We start from the raw sequence: 15,617 nt of genomic DNA, 5'->3' as shown, positions 1-15,617 counted from the left end.
AGCGCTTTGGGGTCCTTAGGGACTAAGTAAGCACTATACAAATACACGCCATTTACATTGCATTACATTCCTTTTATTTAAAAGACATATTTTCAGAGGGACGGGACTAAAACTCATAGCGACATGAGACCACTCTCTGTTTCTGGAAATGGTTTCATGCAGTTTGTAAAGTGTTTTCAGGTGTTTGAGTAAGTTAGTTGTGGCACAAACACTAAGATACTTCTTGATTAACATCACTTGAACTAAATAATACGAAGTATTGCCAAATAGATGATATTCTGCTTCGCAGGACAAGCTCTTTGCCTTCTGCTGTGCCAGATATTTGAACTTTCTTGTGCATTTGTCTTTAATTCAGTGTTACTCATCCAGTCAACAATCAGGAAACTTCTAGCTGCACAGTGCAGGGAACAGGCAGGCAAATACTCAGACGCTCATTTAGGGAGCTCTCCGATTCCATTTTGCTTTACGTTCTGTTTGCGGAGCATACATTTTTAGTAGTACTCAATCACAATTATTTAATTGTTAAGAGCTAAAATCGTGTTCAAGATTCAAATTCAATAAAACTGTGCAGCCCTAGTGCATAGCTGAATTCCTTTTTACTGAACATTTAGCTTTAATTTGTTTGCTGTTACATTTTTACTGTCACTGAAATTCCCTTTTTTAGTTATTTTAATTTGATCATTCGTTTAATGTTGTTGTTGTACAGCCTTATGTAGTTTATAAATACTTAAAACTATCTGAAAATTAATTGTTAGGGGGGGAAAAAAATAAATCATATTCCAATCCTAAATCCACAAATCCTCAGATTCATTCAGACAAATGCGTTTTAATAGTCTTTGTGTTTAGCAGACGGTCTACAGATTCAGTTAACTTAAGGTATACACAAAGCTGTGTTAAAATTAGAGCAAGTTAAAAGCAAGTTAATAACAGGGCAGGCAGAATAAATGATGTTAACTGTAAATTAGCAGTCATCAGGTTAGGTGAGAAAAGCTTTGGAGGTTTCAGGAGGTACTCTGCACACAAAGTAAGCAGCTTTCTTCAGCAAGCAAAGCTTAGCAGTGTTTGCGCTGCTGATCAGTAGAGATATTCTCACTCAGTTACAACTCACACATAGAAAACAGTCATCAAGGCCAGCGCTTGACAGCACGGTTACAGAGTGATGTGCTCACCTGCTCTGTGGCGTTTCCCTGCATCTAGTGGCTGGGAGATACTCTGTTTGCGCCCCATCATCTTCCCCGCTGTGCCTCCAGGGTAGTGGAATATGACAGAGGCTGAGCATAAACCCTCCAGTGCAGCTGCAGACAAAAAAAAACAAAAAAAAAAAACACAGCACTCTACCACTCAGATCAGCTTGCACTAATGATCATTTGCTTCAAAGTTTTGAGATCTGCATGTAAGGCGAGCAAAGGCTATAGTATTTACTCTCGTCAACAACTGCAGTATTAAGTCTGCTTCCTCCCAAACTTACCACCTAGCCAGAGGAAGTCATTAACTCCCCTGAGCAGCTCCACAGCCATGTGGTAGTGGACCAGCGCGTCCTGCAGCATGCCTGCCTGGAGACACAAGTCCCCAACGTGCTTCCTCATCCGTCCCTGACATCGTTTCTTATAATGCCTGAGGGGAAACGAGTAGAAAGAGGAAGGAAAAAAACTTCTTCAGACAACAGCAGGGTGGATCAAGTGTGTCAATTCAATCTAGAATAAATGTTTCGATTTTTGGCAATTGATTTGTTTGAATACAAAAAACAACTCTGACTTATGCTGTTGTAATTTCCTATGTCAGCAGGGGGTGGGGAGTCTTCTACAATGAGGATATATTAGGAGGGAGAGCAAAAACAAAAGAGCAACAAGACAAGGACAGAGTATGAGCTGTCCTACCACCCCTTGGCCTTTAGCCTTGCACAAGAACACACAGGAGGTAACAACTTTACCAGGACACACAGGGAACTTAGCTGCCTTGTGCAAGACATTTGAGACGTCTGAAAAACAGGAGGTCGTATGAAAACAATATGAGGGATCAGCAGGTGAAGTGAATTCATGGGCAGAATTCTCTTAGGAGTGTCATCTAGAAGCAGGGATATAAAAATCTACAGGAACAGCTATTCTGGGAGAACTGTGTCACACATTTGGGCAGTTTAAATATTCATACAAATGCTCAGCAGGCTGCTTGTGAACAGTTTTCTCTCTGATAATTATTTCTGGTAGGAAACTAGACTGCTTAGTAATAAAAAAAAAAAAAAAAACATATCAAACTAGATCTGCAGTTATGGAAACTTTCATCTGATTCGTGTCTTAGGAGCTGCTGTGCCAGGCTGGAATGTAGCACATGATCTCATGAATAAAGAGATGAGATCTGATCTGTGCCATTCAGCCAGACAGATCACAAAACAGCACCTTCTTATTCCCAAATGCTCTCTAAAGCTGGGATGAACTTCAGCAGCAATGACATGTAATGCTTAGGAGACCAAACTATCAGCTCCTCCTTCATCAGTGTCTTCATGTTTCAGTATTAAAAGCACCTTTTTTTAAAATAACTATTTGGTACATTTTTTTTTATATTTTGCATTATATTTTGTATCCATTTATTTCAGATTTTAAGCCTGGGAAACAAAGAAATCTTGTTTATAATATATATTATCACTTATGACGTAAACAATAGTTAAAAATCAGTGATAAAATGTCATAAATATCATAGTATTTGCAGATACAGGGACACAGGTCAATACTGCTGATATCAGCCGTAACCAATATTCAGCTAATGGTTTTCACACATACACACTCACACGCAAATGTACAATATTAACATAAAATTACTACCCTGGTGTTTACCATCTAAAAATGCATTTATAAAACCCCAAAAGTACAAGCATTAAATACCAATAAAGATGGCGCCGAGTATGGCAGCCTCGTCGCGAGCTCCCCCAAGCAACGGCTTTCTTCTGTGTTTAATTTTACTTTTCCTTTATTTTTTCACGAGCAGCACTTGTCTCCTTGTGTACGACCGACAAACCTTACTGGACATAAAAGACGGTCTTTCTTATAACTTTCCGGAGTTCAAGTTTTGCAACACGGACGCTCCGTTTGCAGACCCCCCATTCATCTCACCTGAGACGCCTTTGTTCTCTGGCCCTGGAGGCCGCAAACGCCGACGCAGAGGGAGAAGATCTGGCGTTCTGGTTCGACTGAGACGGCGCACTTACAGACCACCGTTACCCAGTTTATTACTGGCTAATATGCAGTCTCTGGAGAACAAGCTGTGCGAGCTTCGGGCACGGATCTCATTCCAGCGAGAGATGCGGGACTGCTGTGTGATCTGCCTCACAGAAACCTGGCTATCGGACAAAGTACCGGACTCCGCAATACAACTGCCGGGGTTCTCTGTGCACCGCGCGGACAGGTCACAGGATCTTACTGGGAAAAGCAGAGGCGGTGGTGTGTGTTTCATGATCAACAACAGCTGGTGTGATTATGCGAACGTGCACCAGGTCAAATCCTTCTGCTCACCGGACCTGGAGTACCTGATGATTAAGTGCCGGCCATTCTGGCTACCAAGGGAATTTACAGCAGTGATTATTACGGCTGTTTACATTCCCCCACAAGCCGACACTGACCGTGCACTCAGGGAACTGTACAGCGCGATCAGCAGCGAGGAAACCGCACACCCAGAGGCAGCGTTTATCACATCCGGAGACTTTAATAAGGGAAACCTGAAGAAAGTCTCACCAAAACTCCATCAACACATCCTTTTCAACACACGTGGAAACCGGCAACTCGACCACTGTTACACCTCTTTCCGGGATGCGTACAAAGCCCTCCCCCGCGCCCCATTCGGCCAATCAGATCACTGCTCCATCCTGCTCCTGCCCGCCTACAGGCAGAAGCTGAAACAGGAAGCTCCAACCCGGAGGGCGGTGCACTGTTGGACGGACCAATCGGAGTCTGCGCTGCGGGACTGTTTTGATCACACGGACTGGGAAATGTTTCACGTGGCCGCCAGAGACATTGATGAATACACAGACTCAGTCTGTGGATTTATCAGGAAATGCGTGGAAGATGTCGTCCCATCCAGAACAGTCAAATCCTTCCCAAATCAAAAACCCTGGATTAACGGAGATGTTCGCGCGGCACGGAACACCGCCTTTGCCTCCGCGAACACGTCGGACTACAAACACGCACATTACCAACTCCGGAAGACGATCAAAGCAGCCAAACGTGAGTACAGGGACAGGGTGGAACAACAGTTTGACAACCCTCGGAGTATGTGGCAGGGACTAAACACGATCACAGACTTTAGAGGGAAAACCAGCACACCGCAGACCACGGCCTCTCTGTGTGAGGATCTAAACGTATTCTACGCTAGATTCGACACAGCGAACACCATGAGACCAGACAGTGTGCGCACCGCGGATGACGTCAGTGCGCACACTGTGTCTGAGGAGGATGTGCGGAGGTGCTTCAGGAAGGTGAACGCACGCAAAGCTACTGGTCCGGACGGGATTCCCGGCCGCGTCCTCAGGTCATGCGCGGCTCAGCTGGCTGGAGTGTTCACGCACATCTTCAACCTTTCCCTCTCTCTGTCTGTAGTCCCAGCCTGCTTCAAAATGGCCACCATCGTCCCTGTACCCAAATCCTCCACCATCTCCTCATTGAACGACTGGCGACCTGTAGCCCTGACCCCCATCGTAAGCAAATGCTTCGAGAAGCTGGTCAGGGACTTCATCTGCTCTGCACTACCCGACTCACTGGACCCTCTACAGTTTGCATACCGCCACAACAGGTCCACTGATGATGCCATAGCCCTGACACTACACACTGCCCTGTCACACCTGGAGAAGAGAGACACGTATGTGAGGATGCTGTTTGTAGATTACAGCTCAGCATTCAATACCATCGTTCCCTCGAAGCTGGACAGGAAACTGCAGGATCTAGGACTGAGCAGCTCCCTCTGCAGCTGGATCCTTAGCTTCCTGTCTGACAGACGCCAGGTGGTCAGACTGGGCAGCATCACCTCATCCCCCATCACACTGAACACTGGTGCTCCACAGGGGTGTGTACTGAGCCCTCTCCTGTACTCACTCTACACCTACGACTGCACAGCCACTAACAGCTCCAACATCATTGTGAAGTTTGCGGACGACACTACAGTGGTGGGTCTTATCACCAACGGTGATGAGACGGCTTACAGGGAGGAGGTCAGCGCCCTGACCCACTGGTGTCAAGACAACCATCTCACCCTCAACGTCGCAAAGACAAAGGAGTTGATAGTGGACTTCCGGAGGTGCAGAGAAGTACACACCCCCATCACCATCAACGGCGCTGCTGTGGAGAGAGTGAGCAGCTTCCGGTTCCTTGGAGTACATCTGGCTGAGGATCTTACGTGGTCAGTACACACAAACAAAACAGTGAAGAAGGCGCAGCAGCGCCTCTTCTTTCTCAGGAGACTGAAAAGATTCGGCATGAGCCCCCGCATCCTCAGGACCTTCTATCGCTGTGCCATTGAGAGCATCCTCACTGGATGCATCACCACCTGGTATGGCAACAGCACCGCCTACAACTGCAAAGCTCTCCAGCGAGTAGTGCGGTGCTCTGAACGGATAATTGGAGGTGAGCTTCCCTCCCTCCAAGACATCTACAGGAAGCGGTGCCTGAGGAAAGCGGGGAGGATCATCAAGGACTCCAGTCACCCCAGCCATAAACTGTTCAGACTGCTTCCATCAGGAAGGAGGTTCTGCAGCATCCGGTCCCGTACCAGCAGACTGAGAGACAGCTTTTTCCATCAGGCCATCAGACTGCTGAACACGTCACAGACACCTCAGCTTCACTACTGGAACTTCAACATTATGCACTCCACACTGTATATAAATGCCACTTGTTTTGCACATATTCAACTCTGTATATTTTATATATTTTATTATTATTATTTTTTTTTTTTTTTTACTATTTAATTTGTAAAAATGTGTATACACACACACACACACACACACACACACACACACACACACACACACACACACACAGGAAAATATTTAGTATACACATCCAGAAATGCATACACTATTATATATTGTACATATATTTATTAGTTTCAGGTTGGCCATTCTTGTATTTTGCTCGTTTGTGTTGTTGTGTTTGCACATCTCTGTTGCTTGTGGGGCTCGCACACAAGAATTTCACTCGCATGTGCTGTGCCAGTGTGCCTGCACATGTGATGTGACAATAAAAGTGATTTGATTTGATTTGATTTGATAAAGAAATAGACTTTTTAATGTTTTGCATTTGTTTTTACTTATATATTAAATTTGAGTTTTTGCCTTCTATTCAGTTAGTTTGCAAGGTGGGTTTGCCTGTTTCAGTTTAGATTTTTGGATTGATAATGTTTCATATTAGTTTAGTTTTTGTTAGTTTTCGCCTTTGTAATCATTATAATATGAAGTTCTTTCTTGTTTTTTTTTTTTCATCTTTGCACGGCATAGGTTTCAGATGTCTACAAGAGGTATTACAATAAAAACAGCACTTTTGTGAAGGCAGTTCACTCACACACATGTAAACATTCCAAATCTCAGTAAGCAAATGCACCAAAATCCCATCAGTCGGGTTATGTTGACAAATTTTACCAAACTGACAAAAAAGAAAAAGAAAAAAGAATCCTCCATGTTTCTAGTTTATTTTCTCAGCTCCTTGCTGTGTCTGACATACCCTCCCAGAAGCAATGAAAGGGAGTTTGTGGCACAGACATCCTGGGAGAAAGAACAGGCAGATCTATTTGTGGATCACAAGCAGATTTGAGTTTAGTATCGGTTCAGTGCGACACGCTTGCCATGTTCCTGTATGTTCCAAACATGTTCCAGTATTTGCTTATCAACTAAATCTGATCATCAGTTATACTTACTAATACTACTGTATATTACCATTACTTTTTAAAATTATATAAAATAACAATATATTTAATGAGGCCAAAATCAGCAACATAATTGAAGGATGTGTCAAAGTACAATTGAAATAAAGTTTCCCATTATGAATTTTAATACTCTTAAATTTGATAGGTTTTAATTGGATCTTTTGTTAAAAAGGTTTTGCCATTTTCACTGTAATTAGGATCAAACTACACAGGTCTTGTAAATAAAGTCTCGTCTATGTTTCATTACGCTGACACAACAAGGACTTTTTTTTCCTCATTTACTTTCATTCATTATTGATTTTATATCTATGAATTTCATGGATGCATAAACACTGTGGCTACCCTGTTGGTTAAACTTGTACAGTCTAGTACAATCCATGACCCATGAATTCAGACTTCAATAGTTTGAACCCCGTTTGTTTTTAATGCTTTGGCCATCCCATTTGCAAGTATGAAGATGCCTGATTGTTAAATAAGAATGGTTTTTGCAAAGCCTAAAAACAAAAAATGATCTCACTGACAAATAAATTGTTTTACTAACATCAGTGTTCACCATCAGAAGTTTGTATGAGCAACTGGACTGCATTAGATATATTTATATTTTGGGCTTGAGACATTATAATTGTAAAACGTATTAAATCAACCTATGCCTGTGTTTCAACATTATCAATGAACTTGAACTAGCTACTCTCCAGACTTCGGGCTTAAACACATTAAACAAAGAGCTGTAACTTGTAATGTCTAGAGTTCTGCCTGTACAATAACTGCTGTAATTCATTATCAGTGAAGTACCCTGATTCCAGCCAAAAACAAAAAAAGGATTTTTGGAAAAAAGTAAACAGCTTTTCTAGTAATATTCAAGTTTTTTTAAACCAAGATGGAATTGGTGGAAATGCTCACCTGGAGGCTTCAAAATAACAGATCGCAAACCACCTGGAGATGTCACAACAGCTATGTACACTTTTTATACCATCTATGGTTCTACTTTTAACATTTCCTAGGAAAAACACCACCTAGGTTACTTTTGTGCTTAAATTTAACTTCTCATGTGTCACAACTCTTGCACTGCAACGCTGCTGCTCGGCACTAAAGTCATACTTTGAATTAGGTAGTCTGTCATCAATAACAGTAACTCATTAGAAGAAAAGAATGGATGTCCTTCATTTTGTTTACACACAGAGCCAGGAGGACAGGTATAATGGGAGTAATTAGGATTTCTTGTAAATGGGAAAATACTTAGAAACATGGTTATTTAACTTCTCTTAGAATCAACTGTGAAAGTAGAATTAATCTGTGTGTAACTGGTGAAATTAACAAAAATGTTGTGCTGCTTATTAGTACTTCCGTACATTCAGGATTCATTCTTTTCCCTGTGGAAGAAGGAACTATCTTGCATTTAAAAACTATTTATTCAAAGTGCTCTTACTTTAATTCTGATTATTCAGTTATTCAAAGCCAATAATGTCAACTAAGCCATTTCCACCCAGTTGGTCCATAGACTGAACAATGCGCAGGAGTGATGAGTTTGGTTTGGAGTCATCATCAAATGAACAGCAGCAGTGCTCTTTTGGGCAAAGCTAAAGCTGATGGGATAGATGTGGATTAACTAATGAGTCTAATGTCTCACCTTTTTGCACCCAATAATAAACTCACAGGACAGTATGAAAGAAAAAAAAGAAGAAAGACAAATAAAGCAAGGTAAACAAACAAACATGAACACAGCAAAAATCAAAAGACAGATTTTTGACAATTTCTGACCAGGTGAGGCTGACATGTTAGAAGCAACCTGACACAGACAACACCACCGACCTGCAAAATAATGTGACTGCGATGACAGAACGACTCACCTGCTGTCCGTGTCTAAACCCACAAAGTCCTTCTTCTCAAAGGGCACGCAGAGCAGGGGGATCTTGTCACCGGATTTATCTGTGGCACGGTCAAGCCGCTTGGACTCCAGGACAATATATATGGACTCCACAAAGTCCTCCACTCTCTTCTCCACATCAGAGCACTCTTCAAAGCTGGGATAGAAGGCCACGTCCGTGCGCTGCTGCTCGGTAATTTCCCCACTCAGCCCAAATACCAGTAACCGCGAGTCATACAGCGTGGAGCTGTACACTTCCTTCTGGCCGTGGAAGCGCTCGGCCGTCTGGGGCCACTCCTTGGACGTGGCACATGTCGTGATGGAGATGAGGCCCACCACTTTGCGGTGTGTCTGGAAGTCACCCCACTCGTTGTTTTCAGGCAGGTAGTGGTGGCGGTAGCGAATGAGGATGCGCTGGGAGTCCCTGATGTTCACCTGGCTCACGCTGGCAATGCGCTTGTAGATCTTGAAGAACTGATCCTCGGGAACGATACCAACCGGCTGGACCACCACAAGTACTGTCTGGTGGTCCTCAGCACACTGCATGTAGTCTGGGACGCTCATCTTTACATGTGACTGCATAAGACCGAAAAACAAAAGCATTTAAAAGAGATGATCTTAATTCAATTTACAGTGGCAACAATAACCAGTTAATGTTTCAAACTGAAACATTAACTGGTTCTATCACTAATAAATGCACATTTCCAATATTACAATACTGAACAGCAATTTGGGAAATGCTAGCAAAAAAGAGGGGAGGGGGTTTGTCGCTAATCATCTTTAAAGAAGATGAGGGAAAGAAGAGAGCCGAGATGCCACAAAACAGCTTGTGATGAAGAGAGAAGCTGCTGCTGAAAGTCTTTTTATGTTAAGAAGAAAAAAGAGAGATTGAGAGAGACATGGACAGGGTTGCTACACACACAGCAACAAGAAACAAGGTGTGTATTATTCAAGGTGTGACACAAAGTTTGGAAGAACAAGTAAAATGGAATATGTTTCACAGTTGTCCTTCATGCTGAAATAAAATAAAACTATCAAGATACAGCAAAAGGTTTTTTGTACCACAAACTGGCACAGCAGTTCTTAAAAAAAGAAACCAGTGTTGCTAAGCCAGCAAAGCAACACTAAAAGTCTAAAAGACACCAAAAGACAACTAAAGGATTCATTGGCTTTAAGTGCAATATAGAATTACCTTTAAAATCCTTCATAAACTTGTGAAGTTCAAAAGTCCACAAAGCTCTCAGTTGTTTTAGCCTCCAGTTACTGTGGTCCTCTTCTTTGGGACAAGCTGCCTGCTGACCTGAGATCAATTACATGTGTGCAAACATTTTAAAATACTCAAAACTGTTCTGTTCACAAAGACTTGCACTCAATAGCTGTGTATGTGTGTGTCTGTGTATAGTACCATTTGTTTATTTTACCTTCTTTGTGAAGCAAATTGAGTTTATGTATAATGAAATTTGCTATATAAATAAAATAGCCAATTGTCTATATTGCAGATGATGACATAAATATTTCCATGGTTAAGAAAAACAAATTCAGATGATCTAAACAAGTCAAGAACAATCTGGAGTGGGTATCTGTTTTCATGAATGGAAACAGAGAGAGTTTATAACAAGCACTTCATAGTTTGACAGCAACTTCCAAAAATGTGTCCTTGTCCAACACACTATGAACCTATACGTATATATCTGCAGTTGAAGAAAAGTGTGTGGTGTTTTGTTTTGGTTTTGTAATTGGATTTCTGACAGTAAAAATATCTAGTTACAAAAAAAAAAAAAAAAAAAAAAAAAAATAGAAAGCCATGCCTCTTAACCTCCTAGGACCTGGCGTCCACATATGTGGACATCACATTTTGGGTTATTTAGACCAAAATACTCAATTGTCCTCTCATTATACTGCTACTGTTCCATCGAAATTTTAAACGAATATCCTCATATGTGGCTGTCAATTTTCTTAGAAACAAAAATCAGGGGGAAAAAAAATAAATCTGGTAATTCTTTGTTTTTACATTCATCGGGTCCCAATCAGCCCAAATATCAAAGAGAAATTAAAAATGCATGCTGTGGAAGAGTTCGGGTCTTAGGAGGTTAAAGTGACAAACTAAAGGATGTCTTTTATTAATTAAACTGTAACACAAATCTATGCAGATCGTAAACAGGTTTTAAATAAGTTTCCCATGAAAGCCTTTTTATCAAGGGTTAGGAGAACAACACAAATCTGCTGAGTTTAAATGATAAAGTCCTGCTTAGTGTCTCTGCTGTGTAAAGCGACTCATCCATAGGACGAAACGATGACAATAAGGATGCACTTCTGCCCAAAAGCAATATTAACACCTGCTAACACCTGTGATAGAAACAAACACCAAGCAGTTGGAGCTAACATGTGTCAGCTGATACAATTAGCAGGAAAAGAGAGAGGAAAACAAGATATCAGATAAAACAGAAGTCCCGGTTTAATGAGCTTTTCATAAGCTAATATGTCTCTATAAGTTTGTGGCTCCCGTTTAACTACATTCTGTCAACACACTGCTTTCAGCTAGCTTAGCTTAGCTAGCTAATCTATGAATGTGTTGCTTACAACGGTCATACAAAAACAGCACTGAGTAATGCGCATATAAGTTCAGTCAAATTAATTTTCTTTTACAGAAGTGCCATTAATACATTTCAAATAACGAATATTCACGTTACCTTAGCAGCTACCTGTCAAATGTTTGAGCTTCCTTCTTTGGCTCAGTACTTAGCGACAACAAATTAACAGCGAAACTTCCGGTGTCGGTTTTCAAAATAAACTCTCTAGCTGTTCTAAGACAATATCTTAAGGAAATACGAACATCAGTTCATCCAATAGTTATTTTTATACAGTAGATCTTTTGCCACTTTTGCTAGCTTACTGTAACGTGGTAGTTTACAATGAACTAACTAGTTTTCACGTTTCAGATTTTGAGAAGTTGAACAATACAGAAATGTGAGCCGCAATGAAGATATGAAGAAATTATACTCTGAATTTTTATTATTAAAAACCAACCCCAATGCCAATATGGATCATGTTCATGTCATGCTAGCACTTTACCATGTGACCTTGTGGGTAGGGTTGCCAACCGTCCCTTAAAATACGGAATCGTCCCGTATTTAGAAACAAAAGTACACGTCCCGTATTGAGCTAATAAGGGACGCACTTTGTCCCGTAATACAGTGAGAACCAAAAGTAGTCTATAAATGTTTATGGAATTAACGCCTTGTTTGAAAACATAATTCCCAGCCCCTCTCCTGCTTTGTGACCAATGAGCTGACAGCACACTTATGACAATTCGAGTATGACAATTCAGATTACCGCTCATCTCATTGGTCGAGGAAAGGTCGCTTTCGGAGAAAATACCGGAAGACAACAGGTGAAGACAACAGGTGACCACAACAAGAAGCAGGGCCAACAGGGAAACAAACGCCGACTCTGCGGTGCAAGTCTCGGACGACAGTACACCTAAAGCTGGGCAGACACTGTGTGATTTTTTCAGTCACGTTATTCAGCTCCTGCTCAAACTGCACGATTGACTCACAGGGGTTAGAAGTTCATAGGTCACGATGTACTCTCACACTGTACCGCCCGATGCTCTGATGCGACCTGAGTGCTCACACTGTGCCGCTGTTGTGCCAAAGTAGTTACCCCCGCCATAAAATGAAGGTTATAACAGAAAATCTGTCGCTCTCTCTCTCTGTCTTTCACTCACACAGACACACCACCACCATCAACTTTGCTAAATTGCTAATGAAAAACATTGATCAGGCAGCTGTGATTAAGCAGCAATGTAAATCCAACTATTTTCACGGTTGTTGTGGTCGTGATAATTTTGTGAGGCCACATCGAAAAGGCTCGGATGAGCTTTCCAAAGTTCTACAAGTTGTGCCTCCATCGCTTGTGTCCAGATCACACGCTGCACTGCCGTGCTGCTCCGTCTTTTTCACCGACGTTTACGTGTTTGCGCGCGAGCAGCTGCGGTGACACCCTCACGAGCGATTGATGATCGGGAACTGGTCGTGAGGTGTTAATCACTTCTCGTTACCCAACGTATACTACATGACGCACGATGAAGGCCAAAATCGGTCCGATCACTCAAAAATCGGCTCAAAATGGGCCTAAAACCGCACAGTGTGAGCCCAGCATTAGAGCAGCAATGTTTGTTTCCCTCAGAGAAAGGGAAGAATGGGAAAAGGAAAACACCTGGCTGGAAAAAGTTAATATGGGCATGTGCAGTGAATATCAGCACTATGTGGCCAGAAGTGTGATAATATAATTTATTTTGTGTAATAAACAACTGCAAGGATAGATGATTACAACAAATAGATGACTAATACATAAAAGTAATACATAGGTGAATAATGATGATGAGTTATGATGCGTAATCATGGGAACAAGTGGGTTTACAAACAGGAGCAGCTGATTAGCATTAGAAAAGCTGAAATAATACCTCAACTGAAGCCAATTGTACTAAATGCACTAAATAGAATAGAATAGAATTCAACTTTATTGTCATTGCACATGCACAGGTACAGGGCAACGAAATGCAGTTTGCATCCATCCAGAAGTGCTTTAGTGATATAGATATATTACAATATATATTAGCAATAATATAGACATGTGAGTATATTACAGAAATGGGTATATTATGGTATGTTATAATGTACACGGTATGAAGTATGTTGTGAATATTCTATAACTATAAGTATGTACAGGCTATGAACAGGATATAAATATGAAAAACTATACAGAATATGAAATAAATAACTTTACAGAATCCGAGATATACAGCTATACAGAAATGGGAACTATGCAAGTTGTAAACAGTTGTAGGATTAAAGATTATCGAATGTACAGAATGATTATTTACACAGAGCTATACAGTAGTGCAGTTAAGATAAGTGAGGGTGTAGATAGTTTCTACAGAGGCTATATAAAGTGCTAGTGGTTGTGAGTGGTGGTTCAGTCCATGTTATTATTGTGTGTTTGAGGGTACAGTTGTCCATTGTGGGTGTGTGTATGTTCAGTCCATGAGTTTAACGTGGGTCAGATGTCAGGAGGCAGAGTTCAGGAGTCTGACAGCTGTGGGGAAGAAGCTGTTCCGGTACCTGGTGGTCTTAGTCCGGAGGCTCCTGTGGCGCCTCCCAGAGGGCAGGAGGGTGAAGAGTCCATGTGATGGGTGACTGGGGTCTTTGATGATTTTCCCAGCCCTTTTCAGACACCGCTTCCTGTAGATATCTTTTATGGCAGGAAGTGGTGCTCCGGCGATGCGCTGGGCAGTTTTCACGACCCTCTGCAACGCCTTCCGGTCCGAGGCAGAGCAGTTCCCGTACCAGACTGTTATACAGTTGGTCAGGATGCTCTCGATGGTGCAACGATAGAAGTTCACCAGGATGTCTGAGGACAGGTGGTTCTTCCTCAGAGTCCTCAAGAAGAAGAGGCGCTGGTGAGCCTTCTTGACCAGCTTGGCACTGTTACAAGAATATTTTTCTTTCTATTGTTTTCTATTATTTTAAGTTAAGCAGGACAGAGTTCTTTTAAAGAAAGATTTACTTATATTCTCAAAAGTTAAGCATGACAGGCTTCTGTTTAAGAAAGAGACCTGTTTTATTGTGTTAATGTTGTCATTTTGAGCTAAAAATAAATAGCTAAATGATCATTTGTTTCACATGTGTTGATATCACAAAGAATAGAATATGCATCTACTTAAATCAAATTCAAGTCAAATGGTTAAAAAAATAATTTCACACACAAAAAAAGAGCTAGAAAATTCACCACACTGGGAAGGGTGAAGACAACTGGGTCGCCCGGCCCTGGCCACGAGGTGTCCCTTATTTATTTTTCAGGGAGTTGGCAACCCTACTTGTGGGCCAGTTTATTGAGTCTGTTGGCATCCGCGACCCTCAACCTGCTGCCCCAGCATGCAACAGCATAGAGGATGGCACTGGCCACAACAAACTCATAAAAAATCCTGATCATTGTCTGATAGATGCTGAAAGATCTCAGCCGCCTTAGAAAATAGAAACGACTTCCTGTAGAGGGCAGTGGCGTTTTTAACCCAGTCCATTTTATTATCAGCGAGAACTCCGGGGTATTTATAGTCCTCCAGAATGTCCACATCGAGCCCCTGGATTGAAAGAAGGGTCATAGGTTTCCTGGCCCCCCTAAGTTCAATCGGTTCTTTGGCCTTTTGTCAAATGAGCCATTGCACTCAAGCGACATCATACTACATACCAACTTCAATGTGAATTTTAATGTTACCAATTTCTCCTTCTTCCTCTTCTCCCTTTAGGAGTTGCCTCTAGTCTCACCCTATCTGTACATAGATCTTCTTTGCTGTCTTCCTTTCTTTCCCTCCTGCCAGCTACATCCTTCTACCTTCTTCTGCACATGTCCAAAGCATTTTAGCTTTACTCCTCTTAGGTTCTCTCCAAATTCCTCTACCTAAACTGTCCCTTTAATAAACTAATTTCTCATCCTGTGTCTCCCAATGGAAATCTTAACATCTGCCACCTCCCCTCCTTTCTATTAGTGCCACTATCTCCAAACCATAAATCATAGCAGGTCAGTCTTGTAAACCTTCTCACTCATCCTTGTCACTTGTCTTAGCTCTGTCTCCACTCTTCACCTTTCTTATGTGTTGTCCATTTCTTCGAGAATTACCCAAATGCAGCTGGTTATGCATTTAAACTGAGAATAAGAAACTAAGTGTCATGCATGAAGATGCCTAAAAATTAATAAAGCACTGATTTGCAAATTAAAATGACCTTCTTTCACTCAAACAGATAATACGTATAGGGATGTGTATAAGAATAGTCCAGACAGGTAGATTCAACTCCAT

General features: G+C 41.6%; 1 protein-coding gene across 2 annotated transcripts in view; it reads right to left on the bottom strand.

The window, feature by feature from the left end:
* The window catches only part of trappc9 (trafficking protein particle complex subunit 9), a 236,757-nt gene extending 225,243 nt beyond the window's left edge, over positions 1-11,514 (bottom strand). For both annotated transcript variants that reach the window (XM_085346339.1, XM_085346340.1), the window contains exons 1-5: positions 11,452-11,514; positions 9,954-10,061; positions 8,745-9,337; positions 1,469-1,614; positions 1,170-1,295 (exon numbers count right to left, since the gene is read on the bottom strand). In XM_085346339.1, coding sequence (XP_085202465.1) covers positions 1,170-1,295; positions 1,469-1,614; positions 8,745-9,325 — 853 coding nt within the window. In that variant the 5' untranslated portion in view covers positions 9,326-9,337; positions 9,954-10,061; positions 11,452-11,514. The remainder of the gene's footprint in view (positions 1-1,169; positions 1,296-1,468; positions 1,615-8,744; positions 9,338-9,953; positions 10,062-11,451) is intronic.
* Positions 11,515-15,617: the final 4,103 nt, after the last annotated feature.

The sequence above is a fragment of the Diplotaxodon limnothrissa genome, linkage group LG22, assembly GCF_057381915.1.
Source record: "Diplotaxodon limnothrissa isolate DT_005_m linkage group LG22, D_limnothrissa_male_GT1.1, whole genome shotgun sequence".
NCBI lineage: Eukaryota > Metazoa > Chordata > Actinopteri > Cichliformes > Cichlidae > Diplotaxodon > Diplotaxodon limnothrissa.
This window is presented reverse-complemented; position numbering and strand designations above follow the sequence as displayed.